The 20,000-nt window shown below is 34.4% G+C and overlaps 4 protein-coding genes across 22 annotated transcripts in view; 2 read left to right on the forward strand and 2 right to left on the reverse strand.

Annotated features, from left to right (window-relative positions):
- LOC122248047 (uncharacterized) overlaps window positions 1-2,819 on the forward strand; it is a 9,847-nt gene extending 7,028 nt beyond the window's left edge. Inside the window, exons 4-5 of the mRNA XM_043007845.2 lie at window positions 1-219; window positions 1,714-2,819. The exon at window positions 1-219 is cut by the window's left edge and continues 267 nt beyond it. Of these exons, the coding sequence (XP_042863779.2) occupies window positions 1-219; window positions 1,714-1,879 (385 nt within the window). The 3' untranslated portion in view covers window positions 1,880-2,819. The remainder of the gene's footprint in view (window positions 220-1,713) is intronic.
- Window positions 2,820-4,652: 1,833 nt separating this feature from the next.
- Window positions 4,653-8,962, reverse strand: LOC122248043 (uncharacterized). 2 transcript variants are annotated; one of them, XM_086540654.1, is made up of 5 exons: window positions 8,884-8,962; window positions 6,545-7,332; window positions 6,162-6,250; window positions 5,407-5,596; window positions 4,653-4,881 (listed from the first exon to the last, which is right to left on the reverse strand). In XM_086540654.1, the coding sequence occupies exons 2-5, from the start codon at window positions 7,319-7,321 to the stop codon at window positions 4,759-4,761; spliced, it is 1,179 nt and encodes a 392-aa protein (XP_086396780.1). In that variant the 5' UTR covers window positions 7,322-7,332; window positions 8,884-8,962; the 3' UTR covers window positions 4,653-4,758. The 2 variants fall into 2 exon arrangements, with proteins under 2 accessions (XP_086396780.1, XP_086396781.1); XM_086540655.1 differs by having other exon boundaries at window positions 8,851-8,923.
- A 495-nt stretch (window positions 8,963-9,457) lies between these two features.
- Atg10 (Autophagy-related 10) lies at window positions 9,458-18,585 on the forward strand. Of its 10 annotated transcripts, none has more exons than XM_043007834.2 (3): window positions 9,458-9,516; window positions 17,315-17,468; window positions 17,811-18,585. In XM_043007834.2, exon 3 carries the CDS (start codon window positions 17,816-17,818, stop codon window positions 18,479-18,481), a length of 666 nt encoding a protein of 221 aa, XP_042863768.2. In that variant the 5' UTR covers window positions 9,458-9,516; window positions 17,315-17,468; window positions 17,811-17,815; the 3' UTR covers window positions 18,482-18,585. The 10 variants fall into 10 exon arrangements, 9 of the variants coding, with proteins under 9 accessions (XP_042863768.2, XP_042863762.2, XP_086396789.1 ...); XR_015191316.1 differs by lacking the exons at window positions 9,458-9,516; window positions 17,315-17,468; window positions 17,811-18,585 and adding exons at window positions 9,554-9,844; window positions 12,993-13,567; window positions 13,710-15,005; XM_043007828.2 differs by lacking the exon at window positions 9,458-9,516 and adding an exon at window positions 9,692-9,844.
- Window positions 18,586-19,111: 526 nt separating this feature from the next.
- Window positions 19,112-20,000, reverse strand: part of LOC122248039 (uncharacterized) — a 48,023-nt gene continuing 47,134 nt past the window's right edge. For all 9 annotated transcript variants that reach the window (XM_086540660.1, XM_043007822.2, XM_043007824.2 and 6 more), the window contains one exon: window positions 19,112-20,000. This exon is cut by the window's right edge and continues 944 nt beyond it. The gene's annotated coding sequence lies outside the window, so the exon portion shown is untranslated.

Genomic DNA, 20,000 nt, shown 5'->3' on the forward strand with positions numbered 1-20,000 from the left:
GACACCGCATGAACTTCGCATCGACCTCAGTGACTTCACTGGCTTAACCAGATGGGCCAAGTACAGCCTTTTCTCAGTGTCGGGTATTGAGAACAACTTTCAGATGACCGCCTCCGGATATTCGGGGACGGCCGGGGACTCCATGAGTTACCACAGTGGCTCCTTTTTCTCGACAATTGATAAAGACTTGGATAGCGCAGGATGGAATTGTGCAGCTGCGTAAGTATCTAGCCTCTGCTAATGTGTATATATTTACTCATGTATTATTGTAACTGAGGAAACGTCACTAAGCCGCCAATAATCTCTGTTTCTCATAAACCATCAATGTTCTATGTTTGATTAATTTCAGTCACTGCTCATGTTCTCACCACGTCACTTCGCTGATCAAAAACTGCCGCCAACTTTTTCATATCTTAATCACGTTTCTTTGTACAATTAATCATTTGACCTCAGGGGGACTGTTTTGAGATATACCTCAGCCAGAGCCTTGCATGAGTCTGTTGTCTGCAATCTATATCGATGTACTACTTAGTTCAGATCGAAGTATTGCTTAACAAATCCTTCGTGAACTTGACCTTTGTGGTGAACAAGAGAATAGGGGTTCTGGTTCCTCCTATGAAAATGAACCACGTCTCCTACAGCCAAAGGCCGTAATAAATAACTACACAGTCATGCTGGTAAGAATGAGATGGCCCCGAAACTAAAACGATAGAGCCATCACGCAGGCGGGACTGAGGAGAATTATAAACAAGGTCTAATGGTAGTATCTTTGATTACAAGTAAGCACTTCATAACACAACGTATCGAGTCCGTGTGGATGACTTTACAGTTGCATCTCTAATGAGAGGCGTGTAGAGTCGTAGGGATAGCAAGGGGCTTTGCTTCCAGGGTGAAATATTCAGCTTAGTTCTGAGAGATTTACCTTCACCGCAAAAGTAGCGCGTACTTCTGCAGGCTGTGAATCGGCAAAAAGACTTCCGGACACGAAGTGAAACCACGAGCAACGAGCACATCGGCACCTATTTTTCGCTTGATATTTGTCGTAGATTGCATCCTAATCCGGACATTTATGAGCCACCAACCTTGTCATCTCTCCTGGGACACCGACAAAATAGAACTTTGTCTTTTTCGTTCAAGACATGGAACAGGTCTTTGGATTTTGATATTCAAACATAGGTTACCTGTAGATGTAAAATTACCACAGATGAGTGTGCATTTACCTCTCAGTAATGTGACTGTGATTGTTATTTCTATTATCATCATTATTACTATTATTACCATTTTCATTATCAGTTATTACTATCTTCATAGTCATTATTATCAGTCAGTCACTTTACTAAATTTCTGAATAACCAGTAGATCAGTAATAAGACAAATTATCAAGAGAAATGCGGTGTCGCCCACTGTTTTTGCATAATTATTTACTATGGAATAAAAAAATGATCATGTAACGAAATGACCCCTTACTGTTCTTATTATTTTAATTTTCTTTTTAAAAAGTATCAACATAACTGCCAATAATAATAATATAGTTATTTCTTACTATTAGGATGTACAGTTTGGTTATCCATCAGCTCATACCAAAACATTTTCCACTTCATCCATTTATCATATGTAATTTCATACAACAATAACGACTTCCATTTCAACTATACACCATATTCAGTTTCATCAATATCCAGCATCATCATCTGCCTTTTCTTCCACCATCAGCTTCCCGGGAGGATGGTGGTACGTAGCCTGCCTCTCCTGCAATCTCAACGGACCTTACCTTGGGGGAGCACACACCTCTGACGGCCAAGGGATCATTTACCTTTCATGGACGGGCCTTTCCTACTCCCTCAACACGACGTCCATGATGGTTAGGCCAGTGAACTGATTTCTGGGACTGGCTCACTCGGTAGACTCTGCTTAATATTATTTATTTATGTGTGTATATTTATTTATGTATTTAATGGTTCTGCTTATCTATTTTTTGCTTTTGGTCTCATTACTTGGAAACTCCACTATGTATTAATTTGTATTATCATAGCTATATCCATATCTGTCTATCTATACAAGAATGTATATAATGTATGTATCATTTTCTTGTCACATTAGGATGAATATTTATTAGTGTTCAAAACTTCAACTACCTAGTCTCATAGCTGTGTTGCTGTGCTTTGACGATTTTTCCTTGTTTACTATCTTATGAAAATGAAGTAAACTATTGTTGTTCATCTTCAAATAAAATCAATATCTGCTTATTCATTTAAAAAACATAGTCTACCAATGAGAGAATGCAGATTATTTCAACAAAGTTTCATGTTACAAAGGTATGACAGAGGAGTAAACTCATAATACAAGATATGCAATGAGCACTTTGCACTAAGGCCATTCTCAATAAGATGTAAAATTCAAATGTGTTATATATCTAGCACTGAAATTTCTAATTTTCATTTCATAACATTTCTACAGAATATTGTTCTTATCCATTTGCTAAACTTGTTCCACAACATTGAATAGATACACAGTTTTTTGTAATACTTTACATTAACCAGTTTAACTTTCAATAAATTATAAGTTCTCATCATATTTACATTTCTGATCAAGAAATCTTACATTCACAAGTTATTGCATCACTGTAGAAGTGATAGATAATAGATACAAGATATGTATACACTGCCAATTGTATTTACATCTAACTAGTTTTAAGAGCATTCCATGAGAAGCAAACCCATGAGATGTGTTTTATAATCTTTGCTACTCTCACAATGTCCACACTGATGTATTCAAGGTTTGGAATTTAAGATGGCAATGAATTAAAAGTTTTAAGTACTGTCAAGAATATATATATATATATATATATATATATATATATATATATATATATATATATATATATATATATATATATATATATATATATATATATATATATACATATATATATATACATACATATATACATACATATATACATATATACACATATATACATATATATACATATAAATATCTATATATATCTATATATATATTATATATATATAATACATATATATATACACATATATATATACATATATATATACACATATATATATATACATATATATATATTCACAGCTTTCTTAACAATTTTAGCACAATAATCAACCATTTCATTTAGAAATCACCCCACAGCAAGTTCACAATACACATAAAATTTAGAACTGTTTTACAGTTAATACTTGCTATCAAAAGAGTGTTTTACTGATCCTGAATAATTGTTCCAGTATATATATGATTAATATAATCATTTTCTCTCGCTAGTTTAACCCATTGCAGACAGGGATAGACTTGCTTGCCCAGTCTCCAGGATGGGTTTTATTTGAGTGAAGCAGCTTCATGCAACATACCTTGACTTTTCCCAATCTCTTTCAGTCACTCATTATAAAACTAGAGCCATTTTTGTTTTATTGTAATGAAAGACTTATCTGTGTCATATGTCATACTAAAACTGTAGTATAGGGTCCATATCAGCTCATTATTTTCTTTATACTCAGTGTGATAGAAGTATTGCTGTTTTATAGGACAAAAAGCAACTTTGTTTTTTCGTATTCTTGTACTGTCATGAATGAATGCGAAAAATATAACCATCTGCATTGAAGACAACATGAAGAGGTAGGGAAGAGGAAGTAACCTGTATGTATGACTGTATGTGCCACAGTATAAGGCATCCCTACTGGTACAGGGGCACATTATAGACACTGGGCAGGATTTGAGTCACCTTCCTCTTCTCATTCTGCCTACACATCCTTCATCACTGTGTGCCACTACTCTCTAAAGATACTGCTTGTTTAAGACTGTGGATGGGTGCCATTCAAGGCCCTCTCTCCTGCTGGTGCTAGGAGAAACTGGTTACATCTAAGTTTTAGATTTTAGGTAAACCCCATTTAACTTAATTTTATGGCAATTATAGTAATCATGACTACAATTGTCATCATCAATCAGTCATTACTCGTAGTTCAATAAAATAACAATGATCCGAAATACCCCAATGTTATGTACGGTACAATGCTTGCTGTCATGCCAAAAACTCCTGCATCATTTATGTCATGACACTTGTCTGCAATGGCTTAACATCTAAATCATTATGATTGTGATTTTTTTAACATTTTATATATCAGATGATAGAGGTGAAATGGGATTCCCATTTTTTTTTTTTTTTTTTAAGTTGTTTAATGTTACATTATTATTATCTGACATTGTAGTCATCTAGTGCATTCTTTATTTGGTATAATAAAGTACGTCACTGAATGACAGGTTACTTAGCTAGTGTTGGCAGAACAACTATAAATGTTCTATTGTGAAATGTCACTTTCCTCGTACAGTCATCCCAATAAAATTATTATAATTTTTTGTTCACAAACCTTAGGCATGTTGTATGCCAAATCATGCATGGGATGTCCTTAATAAAGAATAACTATATAACTAAAAAATAAATAAAACGGTCTGTATCTGTCAAGAAAATTGAGAGTAAGTATAATTAATACATAATAATGATAATGATAATAATAATAATAATTATAATTATGATAATCAAAATAATGATTATCATTATTATAATAACAAGAGCAGTAAGGAATAAAGACTATTATAGAAAAAAGAAGCAAATTAAAGGAAAACTAGACTTATAAAAATCTTTATTTTTTCACCTTTTCATATAAATCTCATGAATTTGATTGCATATTACATAAATATGTTAATATATAAACATATCAATTACATAACACCTTATTCGTCTTCGTCACTCTCTTGGTCCCACCCTTGTAATGTTGGTTCTTTGTAAAAGTTATCCGACAGGACACTCCACCTTGGCTTCTTTCCTGGAACTTCATCTGGCTCCTCTTTGAATTCCTAGAAAAAAAAAAAGAAGGGGAAAAAAAAATATATATATATTAATAAAAATGCATTGTGTTCATGAATAGGTGTTTCTAAGAATCTGGTTTAAGGCTTCTTGCATTGCATAACTACTTGCTGATTAATGGAAAAGATATCATAAAGACAATACACACCTTGCACAGAACTATAGTAATCAAGCTACTATTATGTATATAAAGTATATATAAAAGATGTACACACGTGTATGGGGAGGAGAAGGGGTGCAGCATTATTTTACAATATTTAGACCATTATTTTTTATGCTTATAATATAAAGATACAAGTGGAATCTGTCCTAAAATATCCTATCTAGACTACTCGTAAACAGGAAATTGATCAGCAGACACTACGTGTGGCATTCTGACCCAAGATAAAAAATAACAATAGATGACTGCCAGCACAACTTGGGACCGAGAACCCTTTGTATGTAAGAGATCATCATCAATCCATACTTAATCAATTATACTTATCAACAAAAAGAAGCAGGAGTAAAAATCTCACCTTTTTAAGCTCGTCTTCTGAATACACATCTTCCAGCTGCTTGCCCTTCCTCTTGAGCACCCTCAGGAATTCCTCTTTTCCCGTGTTCTCGAGCAACGTTTCTCTACCAATGACGCTCTTGGTCTCTGCCATTTTCTTGCTGATTATATTTTTGTGCTTTTCAATGGCACCAAATAACTGTACAACACCCCTGAAAGACAAGAATTTTTATTTAAATAAGACTATATACTGTGAATGTATCACACCTTTAGCAAGATATATATATATATATATATATATACATATATATATATATATATATAATATAATATATATATATATATATAATATAATATATATATTATTTATACATATATAGATATACATATATAGATATACATAGAAATGCACACACACACACACACACACTTTTTTTTCCCCAGGGTAATTTTTAGTAAACATAATTTAATATCTTTTCTAGCTTTTTTTTTACCTTCCCTTTCAACTTAACATAACTCAGTTGGATATACACATATATTAACACACACACATATATATATATATATAAACATATATATATATATATATATATATATATATATATATAAATATATATATAATATATATATATATATATATAAACATAAAAATATAATTGTACAGAATATCGGTACATATAAAACAAATCAATATAATATTACAAAGGAAATATCAACCACTTTAGTTTTCTGATTCTTGACAAAATGGAAAAATCTAATGTTTTTTTTTATACTTACTGGGTGGCCATAACCTTTAGTTTCTTCTCCTTTTCACGATCATCTAATATCGTTGGCTTTACGTGAAACATGTTAATCCATGCTCTTCTCTGAAATGAGGTCATACTTATGTAAATATTCACTTCTTTATAAACTTATCTATATGGAAAAAGAGATGGAAAGATGCTGCTTTCAAAATGTATGTATGACAAATCATGTACAGTATGACGTTTGTTAACAATCCAATATTATGAATGTAGATTTACTGACTATCCATAAAATTAAAAATATAGACCTTTGAAAAAAAGAGAAACTCTTTAATATAGGCATCATAATCACAAATACAAGCCATTCTTTGGAAATAATGTGAAAAAAGATACAAACAAAACAACTGATTAACTTACCTCTAATTGTTTTTGAAACTGCGATACTCTTACTTCGTTTTTGACTTCTTCTTCTTTCACTATCTTTCTAACAGTTCCTTTATCATCTACAACTTCAAAGTCTTCATCAAATCTGACTCTTCTATCATTGTCTTTCTTAGCCTTATTAAGGATTTCTTTGCCCTTTTTCTTTGACTTTAAAATCTTCGTTAAAACATTAGCCAATCCCATGCCTCCCTCCTTTGTGTCCTCCTCCCCATCGTCACCACTTTCGGAAGCACTGTCGTTGTCGTCGCCATCATCTTCTTCTAAATCATCTGCGTCAGAGTCAGACAAATCTCCTCTCTCAGTCACTATTCTCACTGTCTTTTTAGTCTGACCTTTACTTTTCACTTTCTTCTTCTTCTTCTTCTTCTTCTTTCCTCCCTTCTCTGAACCAGATTCCTCATCTTCACTGCCAGATTCTACGTCACCGAAGTTGTCGTCCCCCTCGCCCCAAGCTTTTCCCTCCTGCTGACCATTCCTGCCTTCTGCTGAGTCCTTGCCCTTAAATCCTTCATTATCGTTATCCTCCTCCTGTTTGATCTCTTCGGTGAAATCATCCTGTTCCATTTCCACTTCCTCTAGTGTGTCATTCCAGTCCTCCACTTCTTGCTTGATGTCCTCCAAGTCATCCCCTGGCTCAAAGTCGTAGTTGTCTGAGCCGCTGTCAACCTCTTCTAAGTCCCTCTCATCTGAGTCCAGTTGCTCTTCCACTACCCGAGGTTTCTTGACAGGTCGTCCATTTGAAACAGCCATTTTGTTGGAATCTGTAAGTCAGGATTGTTTAAGTAATCAATGAACTAATTATGTATACTTAACGGAAAACTTTTCAGGTTTACAAGTACAAATGCTTTGCACATAAATCAATAACCTTAAATGCAATGTAAAATTTAACTATGTTAATTGGTCTATGGTGACAGACTTCTCCTAATATATTTCTTTAATTCTTTTAGTGAGAAAATATATGATTACAAGTTTAATACAAATAACTGAGAACATTAATCTTAACTATATCCAACATAAAACAAAGTAAAAGTAAAAACTATTCTGTACCAATTACACACAACACCTCTAAAAATCTCCCCCTATTTTTGGCATTATTCTAAATCATGAGACTCCAACATCCAAAGTACTTGAATAAAAAATAACACTTCAAATAAAAGTTTTTTCTTTACATGAAAATATATAACATGCTTACTCAATACTTGTTATGAACCAGGATTATAAACCAACACCAATCTATTTCTAAGTCCTTTAAAAAATTACAAGATTTTTTGAGGGGTCAGAGCAATTTCGTATTTCCCATTTGTTGAAATTATACCTATGGGTAATTAATATCATTTGGCTAATATCACATACATACTCTTATGTCAGACCATAAGTCTAGAAAAGAATAGAGAACACACAATTTAAGATACCCAGCCCACTCTTAACATCTTAAGATGTTCAATAGGGTTAACCTGTTTGCTGACAGGGCTGTTTTGGCTCCAAAAGGTTGAAGCGCCAGGATATTTCAAATGCGTAGGCCTAACATCTTGTAGATTATGACATTCCCTTCCTTGGAAAGAGCCATATCTCAAAAAGAATATTTAAGAGCGTTCACTCTGTCTGAAGTCAACAATCAATAAGGCCAAGCCTTAGGTTGACTAGCCAATCATTATGATTTTGTTATTTATTGCTTCGATATTGTGTGAAACCAGCTTTTCAAACTTATTTCAAGCTAGTTAAAGTATCATGTTTGCAATATTGGTTCCAGTATATGATATACATTAGCCTCACAGGATACACATAGACAATGTGACCAACAAGTTTACCGCTGAGTAAGAAACCTATCTGGGAAACTAAAGGTTTGTTGTGACTAATATCAAGATTGGCTTTGTTCTAGTCACATTTAAGTGATGAAGTCAATGTAAATTTTGTCTTCAAAAGCATCATTTTCATAATGAAATTTTCCAAATTTTGATAAACGCTTTGGGCATAAATATGAAATCTAAGAATTGACATAAAATGCCTTTACTCTATTCGCCACCTTACTCATTACTCATAAAGAAAAAGCATCCCTCTCAAAAAAAAAAAAATCAACACAAGCAAAAAGAATAAAATAGTCTAACTGCAAATCAAAATAACCAAACAATCCACCTTTCCCACCTGGCGCTCCGTACCTCTCTCTCACATGTTCTCCCTCACCATGACAATAATAATAACCCCAAAGATATAACCTAAGCGATAATCCTCAGAAACCAATGCCAACTTCATAAGACAATAACGCAAAACTTTTATCCTACAGCAAGAAAACAACCAAGGAATTTCCCTCTCACACTTGGCTCTCGCTCGGTCCTGGTCTCACATGTTCCTTCAAAACAAACCCCAAGACCCTCGGACCCTAACGGAAATCAGGAGGAAGGAGGGGCAATTGCAAGGACTTGTTAGAGGTATTGTAAACCTTGGTTTTACGTATATCTTTTTATTGTTTGTAGTTTTGTGTATTTTATTTCATGTGACGGGTATGAATATGGTTATATTTGATATTAGAAACTCTATCCAGGCGGACCAAATGAGACTGTGAATAGTTGTTGGAGGGATTTTAATCTCTTGTATATCGCGTTTTTTTATTATTTTGCATTTTTGTTACCTTACTTCTGAATCAAGTCAGTGTAGAAATATATTAATATTTAAAGCACAACCTATCTCCCCGAACGGGACTTATTAAGGAATAGAGAATTGAAATGGTATTTATTATGTGAGAGGAATTGTAACTATTTACTATTTTTCTCTGTATATGTTTGCTAAATTATTATTGATAGTATATTTGATGATATTCACTATGATGTTACTTGTAATAAATTGTTCAATCTCGAACGTTACTTCACTGCAAAGATGAGAATGCTCATTGAAATCTGGTCATCCCGGTCACTTTGCTTTACTTACAGCCGATAGATGGCAGCCATAAAGTATGTTGTTTAACTTTTTTACGATTTTCTAATCGTGGACTAGAAATATTTAGCAATCATGATCAATTATAAGACACATAAAACGTGATGGATATGGAAAAGATGAAATCAAACAATGTAATTAATAGAATCAGAAAGTAAAATACCACGTTATCTCAGTAGACGGCGCTAGTGACCATTGTAGGGATCACAATATTTCAATGCTTGATATAGTAACTTTACTCTCTTTCATTTGATATCTTTTCTTCACTGTTTACAAACACTCGTGGAGGAAAGGGAAGGTGGCTGAGGGTATTTACTTCTTCCTCATATCTTCGTTAAGTTCGTGGTACGATATTGGACAAGGTGAATTAATTAATCAGACTTACTTGCAGAGGCTTGTCAAAAAGTGATATATGTAAAACCAAATTGGCATTCGTTAACCCATTGCAGACGGAGATAAATTTGCTTGCCCAGCCTCCAGGATAGGTTTTATTTTAGAGAGAGACCACTTGAAGCAATATAATTTGAAGCATCCAAATCTCTTTCAGTCATTCATTGTAAAACTAGAGCGGTTTTTGTGTTTTATTTTTTGTGTGTTTTATTGAGTTTAGAGACTTATATGTGCCGTATGACAGGCTCTATCAGTGCTGCAGTTGACTAAAATTGTAGTATGTTATCCATATTAGCTCATTATTTTCTTTATACTCAATGTGATAGAAGTATTGCTGTTTTATGGGAGGACAAAATGCAACTTTATTTTTTCGTATTTTTGTGCTGTCATGAACGGATACGAAACATATAACCACCTACAATAAAGATAACAAGAAGAGGTAGGGAAGAGGAATGAAACCTGTGCTTGTGACTGTGAGTGCCACAGTGAAAGACATCCATATTGGCACAGGAGCACATTTTAGACACTGGGTATGGATTGAGTCACCTTCCTCTTCTCGTTCTGCCTGCACATCCTTCATCGGCGGTACTTTAGAGCAAGGGTTCATCAACTTAGTGTGTGCCATCGCTCTATAGAGACAGTGCATGCTAGAGACCGTGGATGGGTGCCATTCAAGGCTCTCTCACCTGCTGGTGCTAGAAAAAAGTGGTGCCATCTAGGTTTTGGACGTTAAGCTTGCACGATATTACGGTAATTATAGTAATTAGGACTGCAGTAGCCATCATCACTCATTCCTTTTTCATAGCAAAATAAAATAGCACAGTGATCCAAAATCCCCGAACGTCGTGTACGTCATGACGCCCGTCGTCAGGCCAAAGCTCCTACGTCATGTATGTCATGACACCCGTACGCAATGGGTTAATTGTCCATAAAAGACGAAAAATTTTCGATTATGACCATTCGGTTTGTTTTCTCATTATGACAACATGACTCATATAAATAACTCAAAATTTCTTATGTATTGAAATGTGACTAGAATGAATCTGATGTTCACAATTGACTCAAACATTTAGCTTCTCAATTGTAATTTTTGAAGGGGGGGACACAAATTTTATTCCCCGCTGTGTGATGTCTGTCCAATGTGAAATAGTTATTCACACTTGTGATTTATTATATGCACAACAATGGGTTGCCTCTGTGCCTATTGAGGCTATAGTTAGGAGGTCAAGAAACACGCTCAATCTATATTCTATCAGGGTAGAGATTAGACTTTCCTTACTTGACAATAAACCTTGTACGAGTATCATCAATCTATATCCTGTGTCATCAGCGTATATCCTAACTTAGAAACAATAAAGCAAAGGTACTCACATTTTCACGATACAATAACTGATTCTGAACTGTTCTGAATGGTTAAACTGCATCATTTGGATTACTATATAAAGTATTTATTTACTTTTTTATTTATTTTTACCTTCTCACAGCTTTATTCTGGAAAATTATTTGGTTTTCATTTGTAAGAGACATATATCCAAGTTAATTATATAAATACCATTTTTATATCATTTGGTCATTGAATAATTTTGTATGAAATTTAAATACATATCATATAATGGTCTTGAACCCATTACGTACGAATGTCATTACATATGTGATGCAGGAGCTTTGGCCTGACAACGGATGTCAAGTCATACATGACATTCGGGGATTTTGGATCACTGTTCTATTTTATTGTTCTATGAGTAAGGAGTGAGTGATGATAACTATTACAGTCATAATTACTCTAAGCACCATAATATTAAGCAAACCTTACATCCAAAACCTGGATGGCACCACTTTCTTCTCGCACCAGCAGGAGAGAGAGCCTTGAATGGTACCCATCCATTATATCTAGCAAGCACTATCTTTATATAGTGATGGCACACAGCAAGTTTCCGACCTCTTGCTCAAAAGTAACATCGATGAAGGCAGAACAAGAAGAGGAAGGTGACTCAAACCATGCCCAGTGTCTACAATGTGCCCCTGTGCCAGTAGGGATGCATTTTACTGTGACACTGACAGTCATAAGCAGAGGTTTCCTTCCTCTTCCCAACCTCTTCATGTTATATTCATAGTAGATGGTTATATGTTTCGTATCTGTAGTTGCTTTTCTGTCCCATAAAACAGCAATACTACTATCATACTGGGTATAAAAGAGATAAGGAACTGATATGGATCCTATACTACAATTTTAGTCAACTGCAGCATTGATAGAGCCTGTCTTACGACACATAAATCTCTCAATACAATAAAACACACAAATGGCTGAAGTATGTTGTGTAAAGTTGCCTCTCTCTGAAATAAAACCCATCCTGGAGACTGTGCAAGTGAATCTATCCCCCGTCCACAATGGGTTAATGGTTAATGAATGCACTATCCTCATTTCTTTGTAGGTTTAATGAATATTGGTACCTAGCTGATTTTAGAATTGATATATTGTGTATATCATTATTGTATTTATTGTATTTTTATGTTTTATTGTGCAATAATAACCAGTAATCTGATTCTTTAAGGGTGTGAGTAAGATTAAACTGCAAAGATATTGAAATGGTTTAGAGGATAGAGTGTGAAATATAAAGTAAAGTAAAGAAAGAAAAAAAAAAATAGTGAATCAAAATAAAAAGGTAAAAAATGGAGTGAGAAAATAAAAACAGAAGTTGGAATCTTCATGTCCTTCCCTTTGAGACTTAGCCTTGGAGAGAATGAGATAGTCAAGTTATGGTGCAACGTGATGCACAAAACACAAGTCATGCAATATGGGTTCAAGGAAATTTCCAGGATGTGTGACATTCCACATTCAAATCAGCAAGGAATTATATGATGTTTATATCTGGCCCCAAGAATCCTCCGTAAGCAACAGTCTGTTATACATATAAAATTTACTTACTGTGCTATAGACACAGTTGTTAATCAAACTATGACAAGGTATGTGAATATTTGTCTCACACACTGCATATAATATTGTAGCCCAGTGTGTTGCAATATGTTGTGCCAGTTTTTTTTGTTTTTGTTTTCTTTTTCTTTCTTTCTTTTTGTGATTTAAGAAATTTTGGATTTTTTTCAGCATTTAACATGGACAAGAGAAATCTGTTCAAGGAGCCAGTTTGGAACTTTCATTTTATGATGAGGGAGTTGCTTGTGATGCAATCATCAGAGATGTCATTAAGGTGGAAAGGGGGGTGATGGATACCCCTTCCACCATCCTTTGCATCTGGCTCTCATCCCCCTTATTGCATTGATGTTTGGCCAGGGTTTCCATGTCACAAGTTACAAAACACTCTCCATGCAGCCAAAATGAGACGAGGACACTGCCATGACATCACAAAAGTGGATTTGTAGAACTAGCGGCATTCTCGTCTCATCAGGAGTGATGACGAGTGAAGACATAGCGTTGTTTTGAGTGTATACTGCTGTATCTCAGTGTCATTTCCCATTCCTGCTTAGAGTGATCTGCTTTGATAATGTCAAAACAAGAGCGGCATGACTGCCAGAAGATAGATTGGTTTATGTTCAGTTTTTACATGATTCCCTCATCATGCTGTAAGGAGAATTACACACCAGAGCTACACCTGACAGTAGACAAGCAACTCCTTGCCTTTAAAGGTTTCTTCAAGATGTACACCCTAACAAGACAACAAAGTAAGTTATCATGTGTTATTGTAGAGAATCTGCAATATAATCTCTCTTTATCTCCCTCTCCCTCTCCACATAAATGCATTTTATTTCTGATTACTTACCTGTTATTATCAATGGTGGATAACTTAATTCTTTTTGTCCACAGATATGATGTGAAGATTGTGATGCTGTGTGAAGCTGATTCCAATTACAAATGCAATGCTATCCCCTCCCTTGAAAAGGGAACTATAACCTTTGTGAAGACCACTACTCAGGGAGAGTATTTTACTAGCACTTATGGGCATTGTGGGCATACTGTGATGACAAATTATCAGATTAGTTCTCAATTAGATCACCATACAGTGCCAACCCGTAAGCCAGACGTAAAGTCATCACAATCCGGCTATCATTGATCAGAAGAAAACGGGGGTCCATTGGTTTTACAACTATACAGTAGGAAGCATCAACACCTTGGAATTGTCAACATTGCCATGACCTCTGCCTACATCCTGTATACCCTGAAGGAAACAAGGAGAAATTTCAACAAGAGTATTACAGAGCAACTGTGTCTTCCTTTAAAATGTCATCATGATTTGCCATACTTTTGACTGTTCAAGAGACTAGATTACCTGAACCCATAAGTCAGAGACATATGAGAGGTGAAGACATGCCTCTTGTGTGTTACCTGCCAGAAGTCCGTGCATAAGGGCCATGACATATTAACCCATTGCGTACGGGTGTCATGACATACATGACGTAGGAGCTTTGGCCTGACGACGGGCGTCATGACGTACACGACGTTCGGGGATTTTGGATCACTGTGCTATTTTATTTTGCTATGAAAAAGGAATGAGTGATGATGGCTACTGCAGTCCTAATTACTATAATTACCGTAATATCGTGCAAGCTTAACGTCCAAAACCTAGATGGCACCACTTTTTTCTAGTACCAGCAGGTGAGAGAGCCTTGAATGGCACCCATCCACGGTCTCTAGCATGCACTGTCTCTATAGAGCGATGGCACACACTAAGTTGATGAACCCTTGCTCTAAAGTACCGCCGATGAAGGATGTGCAGGCAGAACGAGAAGAGGAAGGTGACTCAATCCATACCCAGTGTCTAAAATGTGCTCCTGTGCCAATATGGATGTCTTTCACTGTGGCACTCACAGTCACAAGCACAGGTTTCATTCCTCTTCCCTACCTCTTCTTGTTATCTTTATTGTAGGTGGTTATATGTTTCGTATTCGTTCATGACAGCACAAAAATACGAAAAAAATAAAGTTGCCTTTTGTCCTCCCATAAAACAGCAATACTTCTATCACATTGAGTATAAAGAAAATAATGAGCTAATATGGATAACATACTACAATTTTAGTCAACTGCAGCACTGATAGAGCCTGTCATACGGCACATATAAGTCTCTAAACTCAATAAAACACACAAAAAAATAAAACACAAAAACCGCGCTAGTTTTACAATGAATGACTGAAAGAGATTTGGATGCTTCAAATTATATTGCTTCAAGTGGTCTCTCTCTAAAATAAAACCTATCCTGGAGGCTGGGCAAGCAAATTTATCTCCGTCTGCAATGGGTTAATCTGTTTGGACTATTATCAGTAAAGGTAAGAACTCTAAACTCATTTCTGTAATTATAAAGTATCTGCCTATCAACATAGTGATATTCATGATTATTACTTGTATATCTTCTTTCAAATTTGACTTGAACCAAAAAATATATTTTTTCCTATTGTATTCCAATTTCCTTTTGTTTTGTGTATTTTTGTTTGTTTGTTTTGTTTTTTGAGTAAAAATGTATTACTTAACCCATTGCGTACGGGTGTCATGACATACATGAAGTAGGAGCTTTGGTCTGACGACGGGCGTCATGACATAATGACATTCGGGTATTTTGGAATACTATGCTATTTTATTGTACTATGAAAAAGGAATGAGTGATGATGGCTACTACAGTCATAATTACTATAATTACTGTAATATAGTGCTAGCTTAACATCCAAAACCTAGATGGCACCACTTTTTCCTAGCACCAGCAGGAGAGAGAGCCTTGAATGGCACCCATCCACGGTCTCTAGCAAGCACTGTCTGTATAGAGCGATGGCACACATGAAGTTGATGAACCCTTGCTCTAAAGTACCGCCGATGAAAGATGTGCAAGCAAAACGAGAAGAGGAAGGTGACTCAATCCATACCCAGTGTCTAAAATGTGCTCCTGTGCCAATATGGATGCCTTTCACTGTGGCACTCACAGTCACAAGCACAGGTTTCATTCCTCTTCCCTACCTCTTCTTGTTATCTTTATTGTAGTGGGTTATATGTTTCGTATTCGTTCATGACAGCACAAAAATACGAAAAAATAAAGTTGCCTTTTGTCCTCCCATAAAACAGCAATACTTCTATCACATTGAATATAAAGAAAATAATGAGCTAATATGGATAGTATAATACAATTTTAGTCTACTGCAGCACTGACAGAGCCTGTCACATGGCACATATAAGTCTCTAAACTCAATAAAACACACAAAAAAATAAAACACAAAAAACGATCTAGTTTTACAATGAATGACTGAAAGAGAGTGGGATGATTCAAATTATATTGCTTCAAGCGGTCTCTCTCTAAAATAAAACCTATCCTGGAGGCTGGGGAAGTAAATTTATCTCCGTCTGCAATGGGTTAAAAAAAAAAAAAAATCAGTTTCTCTGTGACTCACTACAAGACTGTGATTCCACAATTGTGAAAACACTTCTCGAAATTCAACTGATCTGGTATTTTGTATAAATAATTTTTTTTGTACATGTGGTATTAAATAAATAGTAATCATCATTTGATTTTCATTTCCATCTCATCAAGTATTAACCCACTCACGACGGGGCATTCCACCCGTCCAGAGAGGGTCAAGCAATGACATGATTGCTTTCAGAAAGAAAAAAATAAATAACTACTTCACTGCTTGATTTTTTATGATTTTTTTTATCCCAATTCAGGGCCATGTAAAAATGAATACTTCTCCAGGGTCAGTGTGTCTCCAATTACAATAATTATTGTTTTTTAGTTTTATTAATAAGAGATAGAAAAGCACCATAAAAGGACTAAACTATTGTCAGAAATTATAGTGCACAGTGTAGTTACAGTGCTCCAGTAAATTAGGAAATTAGTCGAGGAAACTTTCAGGATCAGGATGCCATAGAAGCATTTACCATTACTGCCATTTCTTTAGTGTTATACATGAAAGGCGAAACACATAGTCATAATAGATAAGTAGATAACCAAGCAGTCATTACTCTTCTGGGCATGAGTAGACTTTTACAAGGTAAAGTGATGAAAAATGGATATTTGTGGATACTACAGTAGCAACAGCAAATTGATTAATAATAATACAATGGTTATCATGATATATCCTCATTATTGCATTTTTTATTATATCTCAGGTGGATGCATTTTTTTGTCTGTTTCTCTCTCCTTTTTTTTTAAATGTGTTACTGATAGAATATGAAATTTTGAACTAAAATTACATATCTTCTTTATTTATCATTTTGAAATATCTAGCCATAGTATATTATTTCACAATGCCGTTATACAGAGTTCATAATTGATAAAACCTATAAAAAAACATTTCATTTCACAAATTATGTTCTGTAGTACAGCCCTTTGGACTTCTGAAAACATTTATCGAAATTTGGCCTGTTGTGTTTAAAAAGTATGTATCTTTTTTCTAAAAGATATTTATTCAGATTCTCTCATATATCTACAGATCATCAAAATCAAAGAGGTGGGTTCTCCATCAAGCTTCCAAAGTTCAAAAGATTCATTGCTGCTTCAAGTGGAATGGTAATGTGTGTGTGTCCAAGTGGAATGCAGTGATTTAACTTTCAGACAACTTTGATTCATTCAAAGTCATTGGAATGGTAATTATTTATGATTTATATGCATTATTTAAATATCTGTCTTTTACAAAATATTTTATTGATTTTATGTCTTGTGTTGATGAGTATCAAATGTTATTTTCCTGTACTGTTATTGTAGGACACTCATATATACCCTTTTTGTTTTCCTGACTGTATGAATATTTTGATAAAACTGAATGCAGTATGTAATCATCATACATAATGTATAGCTGTATTTTTGTGTTGTTTTTTCTCTTAAGTTCTGTTTTTCAAATTTACTCTTTATATCCTTCCCTCAAGAACTTAACACTAGGATTTATAGAATAAATAAGAGGTCTCAAGTTCTTTCTCTCCTTTCATCAGATGCAATGGGCACTATATCGTATGAAGAATTCACCAGTGGCTGCTTAGAGTTTCTTAAGTTGTCACAGGAACTTGAAGACGGTTGGGAAGCCAAAGGTGACGCCCAAAAAGAGGGAAACTTTTATCTTATCAAGTTGGAGCGCATTGAAGATGTTTCACAAGATTGCCTTCTTCCATGTGATAAAGATGACAGTGGAAAAGTCATGGATATGAAAGACAGTCTAGAAGCTCTTGGCATTACGGAAGACGAGGATCTGTGTCCACCCGATCCTTCAACAATTAGCAGTGTTTGTTCGAAAGGCATTGTAACCTACGAATATCACATTACCTACAGTCTGAGCTATTCTGTTCCTGTGTTGTTTTTTAATGCTTACTATCACTCGGGGAAACTCTTAACCCTTGAGGAAATGTGGAAAAGAGTAGATCTACAGCACAGTGAACAGATCCTACATAGAAAGTGGGAGAGTCTTACACAGCAAGAACATCCTGTGCTTGGCAGACCATTCTATCAGTTACATCCGTGTAATACTTCAAAATTAATGGCAGAGTTTAATAAAGGCTGTAAAGATTTAACAACTTTTAAGGGCCAAAGGTACATAACAAGCTGGCTCAGTACTTTTGGACAAGTCATTGGTCTAAAACTTCCAATCTGTTATTTTCAGTGCTTATAATTGTGAATAAAATTTATGAATTAACAAAGATTAGATATTATTATAAATGGACATATACTGGATATTGTTGCTTATTATGTGAATAAAATTTATGAATGAACAAAGATTAGATATTATTATAAATGGACATGTACTGGATATTTTTGCTTATTGAAGAAAGTAGATAAAAAACGGAAATACATTTTCTGCAAATTGTTGGTCATGCAACTGAATATTTAAGAAATAAGGTTGGAGTAGATATTAGTATTTTCATATTAAGTGAAATATGCATTATGAATTTTCACTTTCCTCAGTTAGATATTTTATACACTGTTGTGCATGTAGTAAATTTTTATGTCCACATATATATATATACAGACCATGGTATAAATGCATTTGTACTACATTAAGCCTATTATCTGAAGAAATTGATCTATACTTATTAGAATAAAATTAAGTTCATTTGTCTTTTGAAGTTTGCAAAGTTCAACTTTCATCTAGTCTGAAGACTTATGTAGAAATAGTTACACATTGTTTTAAAAATCTATCTAAATCATTGAAAATTTCACACATATTTCATATGAAGCCCTTCATTATTGTTATACATATATTTATATATGCATCCTAATTAAGGTAAATGATCATGTCACCTTGATTTTACCAATTTTAATAAAACAATCATACATAAATCCTTAACATGTCTTAAACTCAAGATCATTATTCACAACCATCAGTTCTTTTAATATTCTCCTTTGTTTCTATAGTATAAACTTTGAACACAATAGGGTTGAGATGTTTTTTTTTTGCTTTAATGATAGTTATATGTTAACATTATTAGAAAAAGCTAATAATATTTGAACTTTTCCAGTTGAAAAGAAGCATTGGATCAGTCTGTATTAGTAGTACAAACGTCACTCAAAAAAGACAATTTAATGATCTGTAAAAGGAAGCATTGCTATTTATTATACATTGTCTTTGTTTTGATTGTGATAAGAAGCAAAAATGATTTTAATGCTTAAAAGAACAGAAATAACTACTGCATACCTGTTTATCTAGACTTTGGTTGAAATAACATCATTTGGATATATAGATTATTGGAACCTTACTACCTACATATTTACATTTTTTCCTCCCTTTTTTGTTACTGATTCTTAGGCCTATACTTTTAGCTGACATAAGACATTAAGCATTAAAAAGTAGAGAAGTGTTAGCATGTGCTTGTGTGTTATACTGTAAAGACATAGAGTGATTATCACATTACACATTTGAATTCAGATCTCATCACAGTAGAAATAGACACAGATATAGGACAAACTGGAACATGGCACGGAAGAGAGAAGATATGTGTTTGTATACAAAGATCCTTAAATACTAAGCCATTTGATGACCTATCACATATGCACAGTATAAAATATTCGCAGTCAAGAACATAATCCAGCATAAGCCTCGGTAGCAGTTCTAGGTGAGGTGTCGGAGACTGTAGAACTTTTCAGAAGTAGGCTGACTAGACTTGTTTCTTGATATAGAGAACTTAATAGTA

The sequence above is a fragment of the Penaeus japonicus genome, unplaced genomic scaffold (assembly GCF_977035675.1).
Source record: "Penaeus japonicus unplaced genomic scaffold, GWHDUDI00000001_assembly GWHDUDI00000010, whole genome shotgun sequence".
Taxonomy (NCBI): domain Eukaryota; kingdom Metazoa; phylum Arthropoda; class Malacostraca; order Decapoda; family Penaeidae; genus Penaeus; species Penaeus japonicus.

Coding starts and splice junctions, on each gene's coding strand:
- LOC122248043 (XM_086540654.1), bottom strand. CDS start 7,321: ATGGCTGTTTCAAATGGACGACCTGTCAAGAAACCTCGGGTAGTGGAA. Junction 5,597..6,161: donor CTAAAGGTTATGGCCACCCA/GTAAGTATAAAA, acceptor CTTGTCTTTCAG/GGGTGTTGTACAGTTATTTG. Junction 4,882..5,406: donor CAGAAGACGAGCTTAAAAAG/GTGAGATTTTTA, acceptor TTTTTTTTCTAG/GAATTCAAAGAGGAGCCAGA.
- Atg10 (XM_043007834.2), top strand. CDS start 17,816: ATGGGCACTATATCGTATGAAGAATTCACCAGTGGCTGCTTAGAGTTT.